The sequence below is a fragment of the Piliocolobus tephrosceles genome, chromosome 10 (genome assembly GCF_002776525.5).
Source record: "Piliocolobus tephrosceles isolate RC106 chromosome 10, ASM277652v3, whole genome shotgun sequence".
Taxonomy (NCBI): Eukaryota; Metazoa; Chordata; class Mammalia; order Primates; family Cercopithecidae; genus Piliocolobus; species Piliocolobus tephrosceles.
The window spans coordinates 107,332,541-107,355,606 of record NC_045443.1 but is presented as its reverse complement, the minus strand read 5'-3'; the positions used below and the strand labels follow the sequence as shown (position 1 = coordinate 107,355,606).

The 23,066-nt window shown below is 52.5% G+C and overlaps 2 protein-coding genes across 2 annotated transcripts in view; one reads left to right on the top strand and one right to left on the bottom strand.

Annotated features, from left to right (window-relative positions):
• The window catches only part of TRPV4 (transient receptor potential cation channel subfamily V member 4), a 65,505-nt gene extending 63,399 nt beyond the window's left edge, over window positions 1-2,106 (top strand). Inside the window, exons 14-15 of the mRNA XM_026454624.1 lie at window positions 737-858; window positions 1,406-2,106. Of these exons, the coding sequence (XP_026310409.1) occupies window positions 737-858; window positions 1,406-1,563 (280 nt within the window). The 3' untranslated portion in view covers window positions 1,564-2,106. The remainder of the gene's footprint in view (window positions 1-736; window positions 859-1,405) is intronic.
• Window positions 2,107-15,808: 13,702 nt separating this feature from the next.
• FAM222A (family with sequence similarity 222 member A) overlaps window positions 15,809-23,066 on the bottom strand; it is a 55,283-nt gene continuing 48,025 nt past the window's right edge. The window contains exon 3 of the mRNA XM_023200521.3: window positions 15,809-18,307. Within this exon, the coding sequence (XP_023056289.2) occupies window positions 17,031-18,307 (1,277 nt within the window). The 3' untranslated portion in view covers window positions 15,809-17,030. The remainder of the gene's footprint in view (window positions 18,308-23,066) is intronic.

Below are 23,066 nucleotides of genomic sequence, written 5' to 3'. Positions count from 1 at the left end.
GCATATGCCTGTAATCCCAGCTACTCGGGGGGCTGAAGTGGGAGGATCACTTGAGCCTGGGAGGTCAAGTTTGCAGTGAGCTGTGATCGTGACACTGCACCCCAGCCTGGGCAACGGAGTGAGACCCTGTCTCAAAAGAAGGATAAAAAAAAATTCTGCTTGGGGAAATGGAAGAGTTTTGGAAATAGACAGCAGTGATGGTCACACAATGTGGATGTGCTTAATGCCACTGAATTGTATACTCAAAAATGATTAAGATGGCAATTTTGTGTGTGTGTGTGTACACACACACACACACACACACACACACACACACACCAATTTTTTTTTTTGAGATGGAGTCTCGCGCTCTGTCCCCCAGGTTGGAGTGCAGTGGTGTGATCTCGGCTCATTGCAACCGCCTTCCAGGTTCAAGCGATTCTCCTGCCTCAGCCTCCTGGGTCGGTGGGACTACAGGCACCTGCCACCATGCCCCGCTAATCTTTTTTTTTTTTTTTTTGTATTTTTAGTAGAGGTGGGGTTTCACCATGTTGGCCAGGCTGGTCTTGAACTCCTGACCTCAAATGATCCACCCACCTTGGCTTCCCAAAGTGCTGGATTGCAGGCATGAGCCACCACGCCCAGCTTTGTTATGTAAATGTTACCATAATAAAAACAATAGGAGGGTGTGCTGGGGATGGTGGCATGGGAACATCTCTGTGGGGCTCCCCATGACCCTCTGCTTGGGCCCCACCAGGGTGGATGAGGTGAACTGGTCTCACTGGAACCAGAACTTGGGCATCATCAACGAGGACCCGGGCAAGAATGAGACTTACCAGTATTATGGCTTCTCACACACCGTGGGCCGCCTCCGCAGGGGTGAGTGGAAGGGTGGGTGCAGAGGGGAGCCCCAGTCCCTTCTCATCACGAATTTGCTTTGAGCACTCCTGCTCCTTTCCGGGACTCAGTGTCTGTGTCTGCAGAAAGAGAGAGTGTGCCCCTAAGTTTCCTCTGCTGCCCGTGAGTGCCTGGGGTACCTCACCTACATGGTTTCATCCTGGCCCTCCCTACTGTTGACATGAGCTGGCCTGGGGAGGGAGGACGAGCTCCTCAGCCATCCCCGTGTGGAGAAAACCTTCCTGTTTGTCCAGTAAGCCATGAGCATGCGAGATGAAGCTGGAGAGGACACGGGCACTCAGGGCATTCGGCTCCAAGCTTGAATCCTGGTTCCTCCGTTCTCTCTTGGGGAGGCACCTTGACCTCTCTTGAGCCCCAGTTTCAACCTCTGTAAAATGAGCACAGTCACACACACCCCCCCACCCCTTCAGAGCACTGTGGAGTGCCCAGTACACAGTAGGCACTCAATATATGCACGCTGTCTCTCCACCAACCCCCAACCCCTCCCTCTGATGTGCTCGCGGTGCAGATCGCTGGTCCTCGGTGGTACCCCGCGTGGTGGAACTGAACAAGAACTCGAACCCGGACGAGGTGGTGGTGCCTCTGGACAGCATGGGGAACCCGCGCTGCGACGGTCACCAGCAGGGTTACCCTCCCAAGTGGAGGACTGATGACGCCCCGCTCTAGGGACTGCAGCTCAGCCCCAGCTTCTCTGCCCATCCATTTCTAGTCCAGCCACATTTCAGCAGTGTCTTCTGGGGTGTGCCCCCACACCCTGCTTTGGCCCCAGAGGCGAGGGCCCAGTGGAGGTGCCAGGGAGGCCCCAGGACCCTCTGGTCCCCAGGCTCTGCCTCCCCACCCTGGGGTGGGGGCTCCTGGCCACCTGTCTTGCTCCTATGGAGTCACATAAGCCAACGCCAGAGCCCCTCCACCACAGGGCTCAGGCCCCTGCCCCTGCCTCTCCATTATTTATTTGCTCTGCTCTCAGGAAGCGACGTGACCCCCACCCCAGCTGGAACCTGGCAGAGGCCTCAGGACCCCGTTCCAAGTGCACTGCCCAGCCAAGCCCCAGCCTCAACCCGCACCTGAGCTGTATGTGCCACCAGTTTTGGCAGCGTGGCAGCTTTGCAAGGGGCTGTGGCCCTCGGCGTGGGGCCGTGCCTTCTGTATGTTCTGTAGAGTGTCTGGGATTTGCTGGTGCTCAATAAATGTTTTTTCATTGATGGTGGAGATGGCAGGACGATGGTGGGGGTGGGAGGGATGGTAACAGGCATGAGACTACAGTGAGGGAGATGGGAGAGCTAGGAAATGCCTGGGGGGAGCCAGGGGCAGGGGTGAGAGTGAGGGCAGAAGCACTGACCTGGAGGCATTTAGAGTGTTGGTGGTTGGGGGCTGGACTGGGTGGTTGTGATGGTGATGGTGGCCTGAGAGGTGGCTGAGGTGGCTGTAGGGAAGGTGGGGGTGGAGGGAGGGGAGGAGGGTGATGCTGGTGGGGGTAATAATGCTGGTCAGGGACAGTCAAGTTGGCAGGGCAAGAGTGATGCTGGTGGGGGTGACAGTAGTGCTGGCTGGGGGTAATGATCCCCGTGGAGACAATACATTTGGGCAGCGGAGAGTAATGCTGGCTGGGGGTTGACGATGCAGGTGTGGGGGCTCTGCTGCTCATCAGGGAACAGTCATGCTGGGAGTGCTGCAGGGAGGGCTGTCCTGCAGGTGGGGAGGACGGTTGCCAGGCAGCACAGAGCAGGCGTAGCAGTGGGCGAGCCCGGAGTGTCAGCAGGGGTACTGGGTGTGCACGCGGGTTGCTGTGGTGAGGACCATGGTGGCAGAGGCATATTGGCAGTGCTTGTGGAGCTGGGGTGGGTGGGGGTCATGGTGTTGCTGGCTGAGTGGGATGGTGCCTCCTTGAAGACTGCCTGCCTGTGTCTGTCCACGGGATTGCATGCCACCTGGAGCTGTGAGCCATGAGCCAGAGGTGAGGCTGACCCTCTTCCCTTCTGTATTAGTCTGTTCTCACGCTGCTGATAAAGACATACTCGAGACTGGGTAATTTATAAAGAAAAAGAGGTTTAATGGATTCATAGTTCCATGTGGCTGGGGAGGCCTCACAATCATGGCAGAAGGTGAAAGGCACATCTTACATGGCAGCAGGCAAGAGAGAAGAGAGCTTGTGCAGGGAAACTCCCCTTATAAAACCACCAGATCCTGTGACACTATCATGAGAACAGCACGTGAAGGACCTGCCCCCATGATTCAGTTACCTCCCACCAGGTCACTCCCACAACACGTGGGAATTATGGGAGCTATAGTTCAAGAGATTTGGGTGGGGACACAGCCAAACCATATCACCTTACCAGGGCAGCCATCTGCCTGGGGTCACACCCAACACCAATGAAGTTCTGAGGCAGCTCCAGACCTCCTGGCATGAGGAGGGACCCCACAAACACCCGCCCTGCTGCCCCCACCCCAAAGCCAAGGAAGCCACAGCCAGCTAGAGTTTCCCATGGCCTCCCAGCTTCGGGTCCACCTGGGGCTGGGATCTCACATCCTTCTGAAGCTTCAGTCGAGAAGAGCTTGGTTCTGGGAGGAGACCAAGGCCAACGGCAGCTGCAGTGGAAAATAGCACGGGGCTTGGGTTGAGCAGTCCTGGATTTGCATCGGCAATGGGTTATTTGGTTCAGGGAATGTTGGTTGAGTCACTTTACCTCTCTGGGCCTCCACCTCTTCATCTGTCAGAAGGGGAGAGTCAGTGGCAGGAGGGACATGAGTCTACCAAGCTCCATGAGCAGGAGGGAGGACTCAGATTATCACCAAGTCTGGCCAGGGGGCTCCAACCCCTGACCTCCTTCTACATTGCTCTCCAGGAGCAGATTGTACCCCTCGTGGTCCAAGGTAGCCCAGTTCTTCCCAGGGCTCCATGATTTTTTATCTGTTCCCACACCCAGACGGGGTCCTCAGCCAGCGCTCTCAACAGGCATCCCCAAAGCCATTCTGGTTAGATGGGTTGTGTCGAAGGCTGTGCCTGAGCCAGTCCCCATATCTGGGTGACAGGGTGCTTCGTGGTGAACCTCCCCAGAACCACAGGGAACCCCAGCTAAGAGTGGCAGTTCAGCTCTTCGGAGGCTGCAGACAAACATCTTTCCCTTAGGCCAGGCTCTGGGAAGGAGTAGCCAAGTGAGTGAGCCCCTGGGGCTCAACTCCGAGAAGGGCAGAAGGTCTGGGGCAGAGAGAGAAACACTTTTCCTTTTCCTCTACTCTGACTGAAGTGAAAACACTCTTAAGTTGTTGCTGTTGGGCTCTTTCCCTGGGTTGGTCAGAAGACAAGATGGCCACCTGGATCTTCCCTTAAAGCTGGTTGTTTGGGACAAGGAGGGGGCCTATTTTGCCTCGGGTGCTCTTGAAACGAGCAGGGATAGTGAGGGGGGGACGTTGGCATGTCAGGGAATGTCCTACAAAGCTCTGGATTTGGGACAGGTGCAGTGAGTCATGCCTGTAATCCCAGCATTTTGGGAGGCTGAGGAGTGCAGATCACCTGAGGTCAGGAGTTTGAGACCAGCCTGGCCAATATGGCAAAACCCCGTCTCTACTAAAAATACAAAAATTAGCCAGGTGTGGTGGTTGCCTGCCTGTAATCCCAGTTACTTGGGAGGCTGAGGCAGGAGAATCACTTGAACCTGGGAGGCAGAGGTTGCATTGAGCCAAGATCTTACCATTGTACCCCAGCCTGGGTGACAAGAGCAAAACTCTGTCTCAAAAAAAAAAAAAAAAAAACCTCTGGATTTGGATTCAAGAGAACTGATTTGAGTCTTGCCTCAGGAACTCTTCCAGGTATTTGTGGGTAGATTAGAAATGCTCCAAGCCTCAGTTTCCTTATCTATAAAATGGGCATAGGCTTTGTGATGATTGAGTGATTCCTGGGACCCTTTAAAACCCCTAGGCAGGCTGGGCATGGTGGCTCACACCTGTAATCCCAGCACTTTGGGAGTCTGAAGTGGGCAGATCACTTGAGGTCAGGAGTTCCAGACCAGCCTGGCCAACGTGGTGAAACCCTGTCTCCACTAAAAATATGAAAATTAGCTGGGTGTGATGGGGCACCCCTGTAATTCCAGCTACTCAGGAGGCTGAGGTGAGAGAATTGCTTGAGCCCCATTGGCGGTAGTTGGGGGGATGGTGGTGGAGGTTGCAGAGAGCTGAGATTGCACCACTGCACTCCAGCCTGGGTGATAAGTGAGACTCTGCCTCAAAAAAAAAAAAAAAAAAAAAAAAAAAAAAAAAAATTCCCCCAGGCAGCAGTTGAATCATAATCGATACCCAAATCAGTAAGGAAGAGGAGAATTGTGGTTGTAGTGTTCATGTATTTATGTGATTTGGACAGCAAGTAACAGAAAACTTCCACTGGCAGAAAAAAAAAAGGATATTTACTGTGTCAGATAGCAGGATGTCCCAAGTTAGGGAGGATATTAAGGCTGGTCTCTGTGATTCATTAAGGACCCAGTTCTGTCCCTCATGTATTCCTTCAGCATTTAAGTATGGATTCCAACCATGCGTCAGGCGCTGTGCAAGGTAACGCATGCCTGGTGTGCTGGCTTTTTTGTCATGCCAGCTTTCCTCAAGGACACAAGATGGCGCCCTTGATCCAGACATCACATCCAGATTCAGCCTCATTCAGTAGAAGCGAAGACAGCTCTTTCTGTCTCTTTTTCCCTGAAGTGTCCTAGCTGGCCTCTCCTCTTGTATTGTTGACCAGAATTGTGTCATGTGTCCCACGCTTTGGCCAATCAGCAGGCAGGAAACAGCAATTGGCCTAAAGAAGGAGATAGCAATATGGAGGAAGGAAGTGACTCCAGCCAGGTCTGGGTTCTATGAGAAAGAGGATGTGGGAATTGATATTGCCTAGGCAACCAGCAGCATCTACTACAGTCCTTTTTGAAAATGTCCACCCTTCACCCCAACATTGTCACCAAGAATGGCTGTGGCTCATTCTGGGTCTGTGAAGAGGTCACTTCTCTAGGGGCAGATGGGATGGGCCTGCCAACAAAATCAAAACACCCTCCCAACTCAAAGAGACTCAGTAACTTCTAAGGTGAGTGTTTAATTAATTTATTTTCATTATTTTATTTTATGAGACAGGGTCTTACTCTGTTGCCCAGACTGGAGTGCAGTGGCATGATCTTGGCTCACTGCAACCTCCACTTCCCAAGCTCAAGCAATTCTCTTGCCTCAGCCTCCTGAGTAGCTGGGATTACAGGCACGTGCCACTATCTCCCGGCTAATTATTTTTACTTTTTTATAATGAAATAATTTTGGCTATGAATTTTCCTATGAGTACACTTTTAGCCATGTAGTAAGTTTTTCCAACTGTGATTTTTCTAAATATTTGATGATTTGGATATTGACTATGACTCAATAGCTGTTTGGGAGAACTTAAAAATCTACAAGTCATTGGGATTTTGTTTGTTCCAGTAAAATCTTAAAGATGACCTTTCCCAGTGTTCTCAAAGTGTGGGACATGCACTGGTGGTATGGCAGAATATTCTCAGGTGATATAATGGACATAGAATCACACTTAAAAAACCTATATTCTCTTTTCAGTTCTCTGTATTCCCTGACTGTATCAAGGTCTCAGTATGGTGCTTCTGTATTTAAATGCCTTCCCAACATTCACTAATCTTTGTTTTCAAATAGAGAGAAGCCTTAGGCTCAGAACCTCTGGAAGGAAATGGTATCTAGGAAGAACTTAAAAACATTTTTAGTGGCTGGGCATGGTGGCTCATGCCTGTAATCCTAGCGCTTTGGGAGGCCAAGGCAGGTGGATCACCTGAGGTCAGGAGTTCAAGACCATAAGGACTCAGGAACTAAAAAAAAAAAAAAAAAGCTGGGTACGGTGGTGTGCACCTGTAATCCTAGGTACTCAAGAGGCTGAGGCAGGAGAATCACTTGAACCTAGGAGGTGGAGGTTGCAGTGAGCCGAGATCGCGCCACTGCCCTCCAGCCTGGGTGACAGAGTGAGACTCTGTCTCAAAAAAATAATAAAATAAAAAACATTTTAACTTTATCTTATTTTTAGAACAATAAAGCCTTCTCTTTATGGCAAACGATACAGTTTTCTAGATAAAGTAGTGGTCTCAAATGTAGTTTACAATAAAATCATTTAATAATAATATAGCTTATAAAAAAGAATACTTAGATGATTTAAGGAACTATATTAAATGAATAAATGTTCATGGAGAAAATGATGACTATGTTCTAGAAATGACTGGTATTTGGGAATTATTAATTTATCCCAACCCTATATCCAAGCTTGATCCCTTTTCACCACCAAGCCTACACCTCTCTATTTGCATACTTCCTGTGACAGGAGGTTTATTGTCTCTAAAGACTGTAAAAAAGCAGCATCCTTAGTTTAGTATCTGATGCCCTTCTCCCTTCCCCTGCCCTGTGTGCCCTTCTCCAAGACTGAGCACTTTGGTTCCTGTAGCCACTCTTCAGGTTATCATTGCAGCTACCAGTTGTGGAGTGCCTACTGTGTCTGACACTGCCATTCAGTCTCTCTAAGACTGAGGAGGCGCGGACACTGCAAAAGGTCACACAGCTGATAAGTAGATGAAGTGGGATTTGAACCTGAGGCAGTAGTTCCAAAACCCCAGGCCCTTTGCCCACATGATCTCATTTCATCTTCTGTGTAATCCCGGAAGGTAAAGAATAAGAGGGTTTTTTCCCTTCTTGAACAAGACACAGAGATGAAATGACTTGTTCAAGGTCACCCAGCTACCTGATGAGTGTGGATTTGAATCCAGATGTCATCTGACTCCAAAGATGCCAAGCTAACCTTCCTTTGCCATGAACTCTTACCATCTTCCCCACCCCAATTGCTCCGTTCTGCAGGAGGTCTCTTCTGTCTTTTTGAAGGTGAATACTTCGAACAAATGATAACAATTCACCCGCATTCACTGAACCCTTCGAGTGTCCCAGGCTTGATCTTACTTCTTCTATATATAGCACCTCATTGAAGTCTCACGGGGATTCTATACAGTTGACACTCTTAATTATCCTCCCCACCCTTGGCCCCATATTAGTCATAGTTTGGGGGGCACAGACTTGTGACAGCAAGTCTGAGCACACATTGGCTCATATTACTGAAAAAGACTAGGCATGTTTGGCTTCAGGTATGGCTGGATTCAGGGGCTTGAATGAAGTAATCAGGACTCAGTCTCTCTATTATGTGCCTGTCTCTCAGCTCTGTCTTCCTTTATGACAGCTTTCTTCTTAGGCTCTCCCAAGGTGTTAACCCCTGGAAGCTGCAAACTGACATCCTACCAACTTAACAATCTTAGCGAAAAGAGCTTCTTGTTCCAATCATCCCAGCAAAGTCCCAGGTCCCTGACTCTCACTGGACCAACTTGGGTCATGTGTCCACTCCTGAACCAATCACTGTGGCTTGGGAAGCAGAGTGCTCTCTGATTGGTCAGACTTGAGTTCTTTGGCGATCTCCAGAGCTAGGGGTTATCTCCAGAGCTAGGGGTTGTTAGCTTCTCCCAGACCCAGGGGGCTGAAAGTGGGGGACGGCAGTGCCCTGAGCTAAGTTAGAATGTTGAAACCTGTGCTAGATGGCGTCAGCGGCCCCAAGTCCCCACTCCTCCCTTTATCTGTGCCCTTTGCAGTCTAACTTTGTGATGTCCTCCCACCGCGGGCAAAGCATAATTTCCCACACCTGGGCTTGACCGCGTGACTTGTCTTGACCAATGGGATGTTAGCAGACATGCCAGGGCCAGCCCTCAGGAATAGAATAAGAGACACCCAGGCAACCTAGCTGAGATCAGAGGAACCCCGCGGCGGCATGAGAAATGAATGTTTTTGGATACCATGAGGTTTTTATTGTGTGTGTGTGTGTGTGTGTGTGTGTGTGTGTGTGTGTGTTGTAAGTGCAGGCAGCAATAGCTAATGGATACAGACACTAGAAGAGAGAGTAAATAGAACACAGGCAGGCCAAAAAAACTAAATGTCTACTGTATTCCGTATTATAGATGAGGAAACAGGTTCAGAGAGGTGAAGGCTCTTGCCCAGGGCACCTGGCTGCTAAGCGGTGGAACTGGGACCTGAACCCAGGCATTCTGTCCTCAGAACGCGTGCTGGAGAGGAAGCACTCTGGTCCCTGGGCAGTGAGAGGTAACGAGGCCAGACCACTTCTGCAGTGAAGGCCCTGGCTGTTGCTTGTCACTGTCACGGAGCTCTCAAGCCTGTCAGCATTCACTGAGAGCCTCATACCCCTAACTTTATTCCAGCAAGGACTTCTTATTGTGCGCATGTATGTGTATTTAATAATGATAAGGCATTTGTATGTCATATTTGACAGGAGGGCTTTTTTCTTCCCAAATTTAAAGCACTACTAGGAAAGAATTAGTGCTACTGGAGGCAAAAACAAAGGGACCCCATCAGAAAAGACAGTCTCTGAAACTCTGGGATCTTAATTGAACAATTACCTCTTATGCCTATGAATGGTTCATTATTACATGCCCTGTTATTATTAGCTGTTATTATTGTTTTACATGAATGCTGGGAATTTTGTTTTAATCAAAAGCCATATTCAGCCACACTGTTCATCTCCCCACAAAATGCACGCTTCTGACATTTCCGAATGTGATAATGTCGTAGTCGGCAGTCAGTTCCTGCACCTCACCCAGATAACGGTGTACTTGGATCATTTCAGTTGTCTGGATGGAGCAGTTAAATACTCCAGGCCTCTGTTCATGCTGTTATTAATTTTTGGCTCCCTGGTGAAAGCATTTATATAATAATCTAGCACCTCCTTTTATTCTTTAGGAATCCAGTGTCACTGGGGACAATGGAGTGATCTTTTTTCATCCCAAGCTTTTGAGATAGAAACAAGAGGGAGGGCAGTGATGGGCCGGAGATCAGGATGGGAGAGGCACTGAGTGGTGGAAACAGAAACCCCATGATTGAGGGGTGGAAGGCTGGCTCAGGGGAGGCCAGGCTGGGAGTCTTGTCTTCTTACAGGGAATCAGAGAAAGGGGGAAGCAATATGGATAAGGCACCTGCCATGTGTTAGATGCCGTGCTCAGTGTTTGGCATTCATAATCTCAGGAACCGTGTGCGCGAGCTCGTGAACCAGTGTTTGTACCATCCTAGAAATCATGCCTCCTCTTCCTTACAACGCCTAAGCCAGTCACCATGACTCTCCTTCCCTTGCCAGGTATTGGTATGGGAATAGTCATGTGACCCAGGTTTGCCCCATGAGACAAGTGGGGAGGTCTGCTGGGGGAGGGGGAATTCTGGGAAAAGTTTCTGGGAAAGTAAGAGAAATCTAGGGAAAGACTAGCCTCTCTGTTGCTGGTCACTATTGCATCTGGATGTGATGCCTGGAACTGCAGCAGCCACTTTGTGCCCCTGAGGGGCCTTGACAGAACAGAAAGATGAAAAGGACATTGGTCCCTGATGACGCCATTGAGCTGCTGCATTAACCAACCGTGGAGCCACCCTGCCTTAAGGCTTCTTATTATTCCAGATAATAAATGTTCTTTCTCATTTGAACCAGCTGAGTCAGGGGGATTTTCTGTTATTTGGCCCAAATCATGCAGATACCAGTACAAATTTGTATCCCCATTTTACAGATGAAGAAAGTGAGGCCCAATCAAGTAAACGCCCATAGCTAAGGACACAGCCTGGATGTGGTGGAGTTCAACCTTTCTAGGGGGTGGCAGGATTTTTTTTTTAAACTACTTAGTGTTTTTGGCCTTTCCAAAAAGCAGGCCCACATTCCATTTCTCCATAGCAGCAGGCTGTAATGGCTTCTAACAGGTAAGAGCAGGAGAGGTTGGGGTTTGGAGCAGGGACTTAACCCCAGGTCCGCAGTTCTCAGCTTAGGGTCTTCTTAGCACCTCAAGATTCTTAGTGACATTAGAGAGTCCCCGTTGCTATTGGTACCCCTTAGTTTTGGGGTACGCTCCCTGGATCCCACAGATCTGCCCTTGGCCTGCACAGGGTGGGGCTGCTGAGGTCCTGGAGATTGGTCACCAGGGGCCGCTGTCGTCACACTCAGGGGCCTCCTCAGAGGGGTTCAGAAGGAAGCTTGGAACCTGGGGACGTGGTCAGGAAGACCTGTGAGCGCCCTATTGGGTGTGCCCTGAGGTTTTGAGACAGGAAATATCCCATCCCCACCCTCGTACCCTCACCCCAAGAAGGAAAGAAGGTGGTCTTGACTGCCTCTGGAGAGTTCAGGACCAAATTGCTGTGTGCCCTCAGGCAAGTTGCCTCCCCTCTCTGAACTTCAGTTTCCTCTCTTGCAAAATAAGAGTACTCATCCCTACTTCTCAAATGTGGCTTCCTTCTCTTCCCTGAGGGCCTCACCCTTCTTTTGTGCCTAACTCAATACGATGGACAGGACCAATTAGGGTGTACTAGAAACGAGACCCAGCGACTCCAGGTCAGGGTTGGGTTCCAGTCCTTGCTCTGCCACATACTCATTATGAGTCCTTGTGGTGTAATTGGGGAAACTGAGGTCCAGAGAGGAGAAAGGACTTACCCATTTTCCCCAATTGCAGTAAGAGGCAGGACTCAGTATTTCCTGAAGTCCAAGCAAACAGATGGAAACAAAAACTTAGGCGGTCAAAAAAGTTAGGGAAATGCTGGGTTAAAGCTAAAAGGGGGCCGGGTGCGGTGGCTCAGGCCTGTAATCCCACCACTTTGGGAGGCCAAGGCAGGCAGATCACTTGAGGTCAGGCGTTTGAGACCAGCCTGGTCAACATGGCAAAACCCATCTCTACTAAAAATACAAAAATTAGCCAGGCATAGTGGCACATGCCTGTAATCCCAGCTACTCGAGAGGCTGAGGCAGGAGAACTGCTTGAACCTGGGAGGTGGAGGTTACAGTGAGCCGAGATTGTGCCACTGCAAAAAAGCTAAAAGGGAATCTTGCCTGCAAGATTTGTTAGTGTCTTTAATATGTTAATACGATTTGTGTATCTCCAAGAGCCGGGATAGGCATCTGTTTCTCAAACTCTTTTGACTGGAAAACCCACTTTCCAAGGTGACTTGGAAGTCAGCTGCACTAGGCGAGGACGGGAATACTCCATGTAACTTTGTTGTACGCCTTTTACCTAACAGCTCTGTGCTACCCAGGGGATTTGACCACCCATCTCCTAAGTTAATCCTCACATGGTACATACATTAAAATAGTAGCCTCATTTTTTTTTTATTTTATGAGACAAGGTCTTGTTCTGTTGCCCAGACTGTAGTGCAGTGGTTCGATCATGGCTTACTGCAGCCTCGACCTCCTGGGCTCAAGTGATCCTCCCACCTCAGCCTCCTGAGTAGCTGGGACTACAGGCACACACCACTACACCCAGCTAATCTTCAAATTGTTTGTACAGATGGGGGTCTCATGATATTGCCCAACCTGGTCTTGAACTCCTGGGCTCAAGTGATCCTCCAGCCTTTGCTTCCCAAAGTGCTGGGATTACAGGCGTGAGCCACAGCTCCCCGTCAGAGCCTCACTTTACAGTTGGGAAATAGGTGACTCAGGAGTGATCACTTGCCTGAGGCCACACACACCTGCACACAGCCTCAGGATGGAACCAGTTCTGTCTGACCCTCAGACAACTACATCCCACAGCACTCAGAGGGGTCCTCTTACAGGACAAATCTGCCCTATCATGCTGACCACACATCACCTGAGGCCACCTCACTCCTCCAGGTTTCGCCACTTCCTTCAACACATCTGGAAATTGAGGCTCAGAGAGGCACACAAGTCACCGAGGGTCACACGTGGAGTCACTGGGATACCAAGTTCAGTTTTCCTGCCTCTTCCCCTTCCCCTGCCACTTGCTGGAGAGCTGGTGATGGTGGCAATTTAAACAGAAAACCTTTAGTCCCTTGCTCTCACCTACCGCACTGGCCGGACCCCACCTTCTCCAGCAACGTTGGGGGCGGGACGGGGTGTGGGCCCTTTAAGAGCACTGGGCAGGCGCAGTGGTGCTGGGCATTCGTGTAGCTGGGCGTGGAGTCCAGGCTGCAGGGAGGGAGCCGAGTGGGGCAAAGTTAGGAGTCGCTTTTTGGATGGCAAGTTCAGAAGTTGGAACTTGTCTCAGTTTCCCCGCTCCAGAAATGGGGTTGTGATCTAAGCGGGATATGAGTGAAGAAAACACAGAGCCACTCTGGAAAGGTGAGTGTCCACTAACATAGCTTCCTCTATCCAAATCTGCGCCTGAGCCCCCGTGGCCTCCTGGGGCAGCTCTGATCTCTCTGTAAGGTCACCTGTCTCTGACCTGGGGTGGTCTTCTAATGGTCGCTATGACAGGAAGTGATAGCCGAGGTTTTCTGCACACCTGGCTACCATATTAGACAGCTTCGTGGTAAAGGGTGTGAGCCCAGAACAGCTAAATAGAGAGAGAAGGATTCTAGTGTCAGAACAGAGACCTAGAGAAGGACTGCAGCTCCCACCTGGGGCCTGGATGAAATGGTGGCTTCTCCTGTCTCCCTCAGCCACCGGGACGTCTGGGCAGTTGGGGCTTTGCGACCCAAGGCTGGGCCTGGGTTCTGGAGCCGAATTGGCCACATTTGGCGGTTGACAGTTGTTTTCTATTCTCTGCAAAGGGTTGCGGCTGGGAACTCAGACTCAAAATCAGACAGGCCTGTGTTCTATCCCAGCCACTTCGTCATTCTTTATCCTCAGCTGTGTGACTTTAGTGATTGCTCCGTGGGTCTCACTAACCTTGTCTGTAATGTGAGTGCATGCACCTGTTGCGCCGAGTGGTTGTGAGAACCAAGTAATGTTTAGCCCTGAACCTGGTATCTGGTCTGCCTGTAAAGTGTGGGATCTCGGTAATTGTAGCAGTGATAGCAATGCTTTGGTCACCTATCCTACCCCATCAGTGTGGTAATCAAAGGTGATTGATTGTATAAAGAAACCATGCTAGAATGGCCACCAGAGGGCACTTTGAGACCAGCCAGCCCAGTTCCTAGATGGGGAAACTGAGGCCCAAGGAGGCACAGGGAGTCAGGGCTAGAGCCCCAGCTGCGTTCCTGGGCCCAGACCTTGACTGTGCCATGCGCCCCCACATGCCACGTGCACAGACCCCATCCTGCGGAGGATGAGGAGGTTTTTCCAGGATAGCAGGTGCGTCCTTTGCCCTGATATCCAAATGTGAGAGACCCGGCATGGAGAGTGGCTCCAGCCTCTCCCGGTTCCCCTCTCCTGATGCCCCAGTGTGGGTACGCCTGGCAGTTGACCAAGGACATGGGGACCTGGGTGACCAAGTTGGTGCTTGGGTGGCCCCAGTGGTGACGACTGGGAAGAGCTAAGCCATAGGCCATCTCCCAGTGCAACACCTGGCCCTAGACCTTGGTTTCCTGCCCTGCTCCCTCCCAAGTGCTGACACTGTGCTTTTGCCTGCTTGAATTCCATCTCTGGTTCTGGTGCCGCCCCCTTGGGAAATGGATTGGTTAGGGTCACTCACGGTGGCACTGTCAGGATTGGAACCCAAGTCTAGCCCACTGCAGAGGCTAGGCCTGCTGGGCTTGCCCCGTCAGGGCTCCCCTGGGTTCCGGATGCCCCCAGGCGGGCTTTGATTATGAATGGGGGTGAGGGTGGGGCTTGCAGCCAGAACATCTCGCTCCCTCTCAACATCCTTGTGGCCGTTGGTCAGGTTATGTCCTCATATGTAAAATGGGCATGATTTTATCACCTACCTGATAGACTCAAGTGAGATCAGAAAAGCACTGTCGATTGCTATTTATGCTAGTTGTGTCCTATTTGTGATTCCCGGCAGCCTTTCACGCAGCTCTGCCTTTCCCAGCTCCTCACCCAGCTGGGCCCGGCTCCTGCTCCCCAGGGGCTGGGGTGATGTGCTTGGCTCATTGACCCAGTGCAGAAAGGCCCAGGTCCCCCCTCGGACACAGTCCCTTCCTCTCGGAGCCTGTTTCCTCTTCTGTGGACTGGGTAGTATGTGCTGCCCAACTTGGATGCCTGGTCTCAGGGAGGTGAACCACCCACCGCAGAGTCAAATCCAAGGCGTCCCCTCTGCCCCATCTCTGCCCTGGACTTCACCATTGCCAGCCACCCTAGCAGGGCTCTGTGAACGGGAGGGGAGGCCTGCCTTAGTTGGAGCTCTCCAGTTCTCCAGCCCTAATATTGGGTTAGGAGGCTGGGGGAGAAGAGATGGGAGGCGGCGAAGGCAGGAACGCGACACAGGGAAGAGTCCATGTTGTGAGGTTTGAACCCCACCTTCCCACAGATTTGCTGTGTGACCTCGCACAGATTGCTTCAAGTCTTAGTTTTCTCCTCTAGAATGCCTCCCACCCTGCAAGGGTGTTGTGCGGCTCTGGCAAGATACAGTATGTAGGAAGATGCCTGGTTCACAGCCAGGGCCTAATAAATGCTGAGCTCCCTGGGGCAGGGGTGGTCTCCTGCAAATCCCCAGGCACCAGAGCAGGGGGTGGGTGGGCACTGGGGTGTCTGGCCTGGCTGAGATGCAGTTGGCCATGGAGATGGCTGCTGCCTAGCCACTGTGGCCTGTCCCCAGCCCCACTGCCGCCATGGCCCCTTGGAGCATGCCAGGTACAGAGGAAGAGCTGGGAACAAATTGTGATGGAGGGGAGATGCCCCTCGAGACCACCATCGAGGGAATGAGGAAGAGGGCCCCCGTTTGGTTCTGTCTCTGCTGCTCTGGGGATCCACTGCTGGCCGTGACTAGCGGCCATCAGCCTGTGTGCTAAATGACAATGTCCATCTTGAAAGAGCTGGAATAGGGGAAGCACTGGGTGCGGAATGCCCCACGCACAGGAGGTACCCGGAGGTTCCTGGCCTGCTTCCCTCCTGGGCTGCAAGCCTGGTCAGCTGGGAGGAGACAGCCCCCTTCACTCCTAAGGGGAGGAAGAAAGAAAACGAAAACAAGAGCTACAAAAGCAACCCGACAGCTGAGACACCATCTGTGTTTTCCTTATTTTTTCTTTCTCTTAGTTTTTAAAACAATATAGTGCAGACTGCACTTCTCACAGTAGAATATAATGGTCAATTTTAGTATAAAAAAAAAACATTCTCAGAGATTTGTAAATGCACTTAGTGCTTGAACAGGCCTTGGAGAGAGATACAGTACCGCTTCCAGAGCGCCAGAGGGGCCAGGACTTGGGGCCTTCATGAGGGGACTCCTGCCTATCTTTCCCCCACTTGATCGTGTGGGACAGGCCTTGGAGGGTGGTTTGCAGGAAAGGAGTTGGATTGGGCTTCCCAGTTAAAACCAGGACGGTCCCAAGAGACCCCTCAAAGGCAAGGGAGGTTCTCTCTGAATGGGATCTAAGATTGCAGGCCCATCGTTAGCCCCTGTGGTGCCTTTGTGCGAACAGGAAAATGACGCCCCTTCCTCAAGATGCAGAAAATTGTAATAAATATACAAGTTTGAGTGAAAGTGGTGTCTCCTTGGACAAGGAGCCCTTGTGCAGTGCCCAGCTTGCACAACTGTACCCAGCAGCCCTATAAGATGTATTGGAGAGAAGGGGGAAGATGGTAGTCCAGGGTTTGGAGAATGGGGATGGGGTGCAACTCTGTGTTAGCAAGGAATGGTGGGGGCAAGGGGAGGAGGAACAGGGGGACTGGTATAGTCGCTGGGGCCTCTGTCAGACTGGTCTTCACCTGGCTAGTGGGGAGACATTCTGGGCCCAGTGACTTCCTATTGGCCTCCTGTGCCCCTTTTCCAGAATACTGGGGAGTCAGTGTGGGGAGACATAGCTGCCTGACCCCTGGGGGCTGCTCTGCCCCCACCCTGACTCTGATGCGCCCGTTTCTTCCTGCACCCCACCTTACCCTGGGCCTCTGTCCCAGGAGGCCCAGAAAGAACCATTCTTGTTTTTGAGTGGTTTCTCTCTCCCTGCCTCTGCCAGCTTAAAGGAAGGCATGGGCGTCAGTGGCTGCCCCCAGGCCCTCCCTGTGTCCTGGGGCAACCGACGGTGGGGAAGGGCCTTGGTATGTGAGGTTGCCCTGCCACCCTCCATCTGGCCACAGCAAGGTGGCAACCAGCCTGGCTTCCCTGTGGGCATCAGCAGGCACAGGGTGGGGCTGAGTGCCCCCGTGAGCCGCCCACCCTGTTCTTCCACCTGCCTCCCTGCTCCATGCCCCGTCCGTGTGTCCGTGCAGCCGGCAGGCCTTATCTGTAGACGGGTAGGCGGATGTGGGCATGCTGGTGGTCGAGTAGCCGGGGCACGGCCACCGTCTCATAGCCCTTGCCCAGCATCTGCTCCTTGATGCAGGGCGGCCGGATGTCATTGATGAGATACTCCAGCGACTGCAGGCTGCTGCTCAGCACCGATGTGTTGCACACACTCTTGCTGGGCAGGCCCGAGAGGGCATCTGCGGGAGGCCCAGCCAGCTCCCGGGCTGCCCCCGGCCCCAGCTCCGTCACCGCCACCGCCGCCGCCGGGTTGTAGCAGTCGCTGGTGGGGGTCACCAGCACACTGTTCCAGGGGGCTGCAAAGTACTGGCCCACGGTGAAGCTGGTGGGCAGCCCCACGCCACAGTTGAGGGGTGACCCGCTGGCCCGCTCATATGCCCGGCCCCCACAAGCCTCGGGGGACTTGCTGGCCACCGTGCTCCCACTGTAGGCACGCAGTGGCTGGGGCGGTGGTGGGGGTGGTTTCTGCGGCCACAGCAGGTAATCCAGGCCGCTGTCTGCGTACCCTGCAGGCTTGGTGGCCCCAGCCAACGTCAAGGCTTGGGTGGCTCCCTGGCCCAGCTCAGTGCCTTTCCGGCAGTCGGGCAGACCGGCTGCGGCCGAGTAGGCCATGCTGGGGAAGCTGGGCACTGGGCCGTGCTTGGCAGGGCTGGGATGGGGAACAGCCACGCCCTGGCAGGCAGGGGGTGCGGCGCCCGGGGCCTGGCACTGCTGGTTGAGCTGGTAGAGGAGGCTGTGGATGGAGGGCAGGTTGGAAGGTGGCAGGGGCAGGCCCCGGCCTGGCAGGGGGATGACGGAGGCAGCAGTGGCGGCTGCAGGCAGGCCGGGTGGTGGAGCAGGCGCCTCAGGTGGCTTGGGGTAGGCCAAGGGCCCCAGAGTGCTGGGCGCTGGGTAGGGCGCAATGCCCACCTGCACGGCGGCCGGTGACAGCTTGGTCCGCTTGCCCTCGGCGCTCTTGAGCACACTTTTGGCGGGCCCAGCTGGTGCGGCCGTGCTGGAGGAGGAAACCGCAGCCTTGACGATGGCCAGAAGGCCCTGGTAGCCAGCGGTGTGCTGTGGGTAGGGGCTATAGCGCTGGCCACTGGTGTCATAGCCATTGACTGTGCGGCTGAGGTGCTTGTGCTGGGGCACACGGATGTTGGTGGGGAAGATCTTGATGGACAGCGGGCTGTTGGCCACCTTCTCGGCATAGGCGTCCAGTTCTGCCGGGCTTGGGTAGCGGGAGGAATGCATGGCGCTGGCCACTGCCTCGCCTGCGGGAGGAAAGCGTGTGTGAGGGTCCATCAGGAGGCCACGCCCACCTTTCCCCACAGGGCTCACGAGTCCCTCCCCCTCCACTCATTTCCCATTCATTTCATTCCTTATTCCTTCTACATTTTTAAACTTTGAATTTAAGTGTAAAGTGGAGGGAACTCTTTGGGAGGCCGAGATGGGCGGATCACGAGGTCAGGAGATCGAGACCATCCTGGCTAACACAGTGAAACCCCGTCCCTACTAAAAAAAATACAAAAAACTAGCCGGGCGAGGTGGTGGGCGCCTGTAGTCCCAGCTACTAGGGAGGCTGAGGCAGGAGAATGGCGTAAACCCGGGAGGCGGAGCTTGCAGTGAGCTGAGATCCGGCCACTGCACTCCAGCCTGGGCGACAGAGCGAGACTCCGTCTCAAAAAAAAAAAAAAAAGTGTAGGGAACTGCCTGCATCATAAGCCTGATGAACTTTCACAAAAGGAACACACCTGTTTTATGGCACCCAGGCCAAGAGACAGGACATTGCTAATCCCCTGCAGGGTCCCCGGGCCCCTCCCAGTCTCTAACCACACCACGCTAACCACTATTCTGACTTCTAACATGGACTGGTTGTGCCTGGTTTGTGTAAGTGGTAAGATGGAATTCTACAGTATGTACTCATTTGCACGTGGATTCTGTCACTTCATACTATGTGAGAGTCATCCAGGTGGCTGCGTGGGGAGTAGTTTGGCCTGTCTCATTGCTATATGGTATTTATTGTGTGACTATGCCTCAATCTGTTCATCCTTTCTGTTCTTTTAGAGACAGGGTCTTGCTCTGTCACCCAGGCTGGAGTGCAGTGGTACAATCATGGCTCACTACAGCCTTGACCTCCTGGGCTCAAGTGATCCTAGGTATGCACCACTATACCTGGCTAATTTTTGTATTTTTTGCAGAGACGGGGTTGCGCCACGTTGGCCAGGCCAGTCTCAAACTCCTGAGCTCAAGTGATCCTCCTGCATCAGCCTCCCAAAGTGCTGGATTACAGGCATGAGCCACTGTGCCTGGCCCATCCTTTCTATTCTTGATGGCATTTGGGTTGTTTCTAGCTGACAGAAATAGTGCCACAGGCTGGGTAAGGTGGCTCACACCTATAATCCCAGCACTTTGGGAAACTGTGGAAGGATCGCTTGAGCCCAGGAGTTCAAGATCAGCCTGGGCAACACAGCAAGACTTCATCTCTATGGAAAAGAAAGAGAGAGAGAAAAAAAAAAAAAAAAAAAAAAAAAAAGCCAAGCATCATGGTGCATGCCTGTAGTCCTAGCTACTTTGGAGGCTGAGGTGGGAGAATCACCTGAGCCCAGGAGTTGGAGGCTGCAGTGAGCTGTGACTGTGCCATTGCATTCCAGCCTGACTGACAGAGCAAGACCTTGTCTCAAAAAAATAAAAGTAAATAAATACAGTGCCATGGCCCCTAGCGCATGCAGAGTTCTGTTGGAAATATACCCAGGAATGGAATTTCTGGGTCACGGGGGAGATGCCCCTGCCCGGCTTTGGAGAAAATGCCTGACCGTTTACCTGTGAGACCGTGCCCAGCTACACTCCCACCCGCAGAGCACAGGAGTTCCAGCGACCCCACAACCTGCCAGTGCTTGGTGGCATCTTTTATTCTGTCACCACTCTGGGGACATTCCTTCCTTCTAACCCTTTCATCCTCCCTGTGCCTCCCTTCCTCACCTGTGAAACGGGATGGTGACCCCCTGCCCACCTCATGGGCTGGTTAAGCGTGCTCCTATGTGAACAGGGCAGATGGGGCTTAGCGCCAGAGTGAGCTGCTGCCTCTTGCTTCCTGGCCCCTCCCTGAGTCTACTGGTCACCTGCAAGGCCGGCGTGGCTGCTGCTGCCTTTTTAGTGAGCCATCCACGTGGGGCTGAAGGGCATGCTCTGTGCTGCAGGCTGTACCCAGTAGTGCCACTGTAAGTGGACACAACTGGCCCTACCATGGGGAAGGAGGGCCATGGCGGGCAGACTTCTGCCCCGATCCAATCCCCTCCCTGGTCCTGAGACATTCCCAAGGGCAGCCCACGGCTTTCCTGGGGCTGAGGGGGGGCGTGGAGAGTGGTGGTGGTGGAGTTCATGAGGCAGATGGAATGGTGCTGGGCATGTAGTTTGCCCAGCTGAGCCTCAGTTTTCCCACCTGTAGAAAGGGGGTCATGATCACGCCAGGTCTGCAAGGTGGCCTCAAGGAATAGAGGCACCAGGGGGCTCAGTAGGGGGTGAGGTACATCACAGGTGCTTAGAGCTCATGACTCTCAGGGGGGCTTGGGAGAGGAGCTTCACCACTCAGCCTCTGCTTCCTCATCTGTGAAATGGGGTGATGCTGTTGCTAATACTACATCCCAAGGTGGCGGGGAGGGTTTGACAGGTCACGCATGGTAGATGGCATTAACAAAAGCTGGTGTTCTGTGAGCGTTAGTATTAATACCCTCCCCGTCTGCCCAGAGAAAGGGCCCTCCCAGATAAGGAAGGGGCAGGGGGCTCATGCCACTCTTCCAACGGGCACAGGTGGGACTGGCATCGCAGCGGGGATAAATTGCGGACCGTGCTACCTCCCCACTGATCAGAAGGCCACGGGCCACGTCCCATCCTTCTAAAGCATTGTCCCTGACACCCTCGGGGGCTCCTCCAAGTGAAACGGGATGGAGAGGAACAGGCAGTGGCGGGACATGGAGGTCCCGAGACAGCTTCCCAAAAGGAACTATATCCTGGTTAAGTCCTGGGCCACTGGTAGAAGGGGTGAAAAGGGAGGAGAGAAACAGATTTCAGGCAGAGTAAACAGCCTAGGCAACGGCCCTGGGAGGTAAGCAGTCCGGTGGGAACTGTAAATGGCTCAGGAGGAGAGAGGGAGCCCGGGGCAGGCTTGCAGAGAGAAGCCCAAGAGAGGCAGCTGGCCAGGAGGGCCTCGAGCCAGAGCAGGGAGAGCCTTTTCGCTGCAGGAAGCGGCTGTCGCTGCACGGGGCACCCTGGCTGTGTGTAGAGACATGTTTGGCTGTCACAGCTAGGGGTAGAGGTGCTACTGGCATTGGCTGGGTCATGGCCTGGGATGCCGCTAAACATCCTACAATGCACAGGACAGCTCTGCCACAGAGAAGGGTCCAATTCCAACTGTCAGCAGGACCAAGGGGGAGAAGCCCCGACCTGGGACACTGGACAGCCATGGGAGGTTTTAAGCAGGGTAAGGCATGGGCAGGCCTATGAGCCTAGGCAAATGAGCTTCAGTCGGCTTATTTGCCTCTGCCCTGGGGTGAACGGTGTGGTCTGACCTGGCCAGGGCAGCAGGGAGTGAAGAAGTAGGTGGCTCTCCGTCCACCTGGCCTCACTGGGGCTGGGCAAGTAGAACCGGCCATGGCCCCCCATCCTGACTCTGCCCGGGGCAGCCTCCTCCTAAGTGGCCTAAAATAAACTCGGTGTGGAGAATGGAAATGTCACTTTGGCCAACGGGGGAATCTTTCTCCGAGATTGGATTTAAACTACATTATACAAGCAATTTCATGGGCACTTAGCGCCACTCGGAGAGTCCCGCAAAAAAGGGACCAGCTCTTCATTTACCAGCCATAAATCAGCAGTTGCTATAATGAGCACAAAAATGTCACTTTTATGCAATTTTACAGATGAACAAAACTGGTGAAATTAACTGTGGTAACCTACTGGAGTCAGCAAAAGCAGCTGCCGGGGAAAAAAAAATTATATCTGTATGTATTTTTGTTCCTCTTAAACTCTCTTCCCAAGCAAGTTTCTGCCATTGTGGTGTGAAAACTCATTTGTCCTCACCATTATACTTTCATTTGGAGTTTATCTTGAGTATCCAATGAGCCACCAACTGTGAAAATGATTAAATCTACAAAATCTATCTAATGGATGGAATAAATTAGGTGTTTAAAACCTTAAGAAGAAGAAGAAGAAAAATGCCTGTTCCTAGTCCCCATTCACTGAAAGAAGCGGCATTTTGCCCCCATGTGGTCAACAGGGCTCACTGAGGGTGACCTGGTCCCTCTGCCATTCCACAGAAAGTGCCATAATACAGAAGCTCATTTTGGTGAGTGTCTAGTATGTGCTAGGCGCCATGGCTTTTCTTCTTCTTCTTCTTCTTTTTTTTTTTTTAAGACAGGGTCTCATTCAGGGTAGAATGCAGTGGCACAGTCATAGCTCACTGCAGCCTCAACCTCCCAGGATCAAATGATCCTGCTGCCTCAGTCTCCCAAGTAGCTGGGACTTCAAGGGTGTGCCACTACACCTGGCTGATTTATATATTTTTTTTGTAGAGATGGGGTCTCACTATGTTGCCCAGGCTGGTCTCAAACTACTGGGCTCAAGTGACCCTCCCACCTTGGTGTCTCAAAGTGCTGGGATTACAGGTCAGCACTTTGAGATGCCACAGCATCCAGCCTCCATGGCTTTTCTTGGCGACTCTCGTTTGGAGGCCCCAACAACCTAGAGGTGGGAGATAGTCCCCGTTTTACTGACGAGGAAACAGACACGTTATGACATTTGGTAGCTGGCCTCCATGCCACGCACACCAATGATTTTTATACCTCCTGGTATTCATGCCCTGTCCAGTCCCTGAGACCCACCCTAAACAGGACTGACCTGTATAACTAGTATGATACTCTGGAAGTGAAAGAATATGACTTCCAGGGCTCAGTCATAAAAGTAGTTATGGCTTCCTCCTCACTCACTCTCTCAGACCACTTGTTCTGGGGGAAGCCACTGCTGTGTCTGGACACTGGA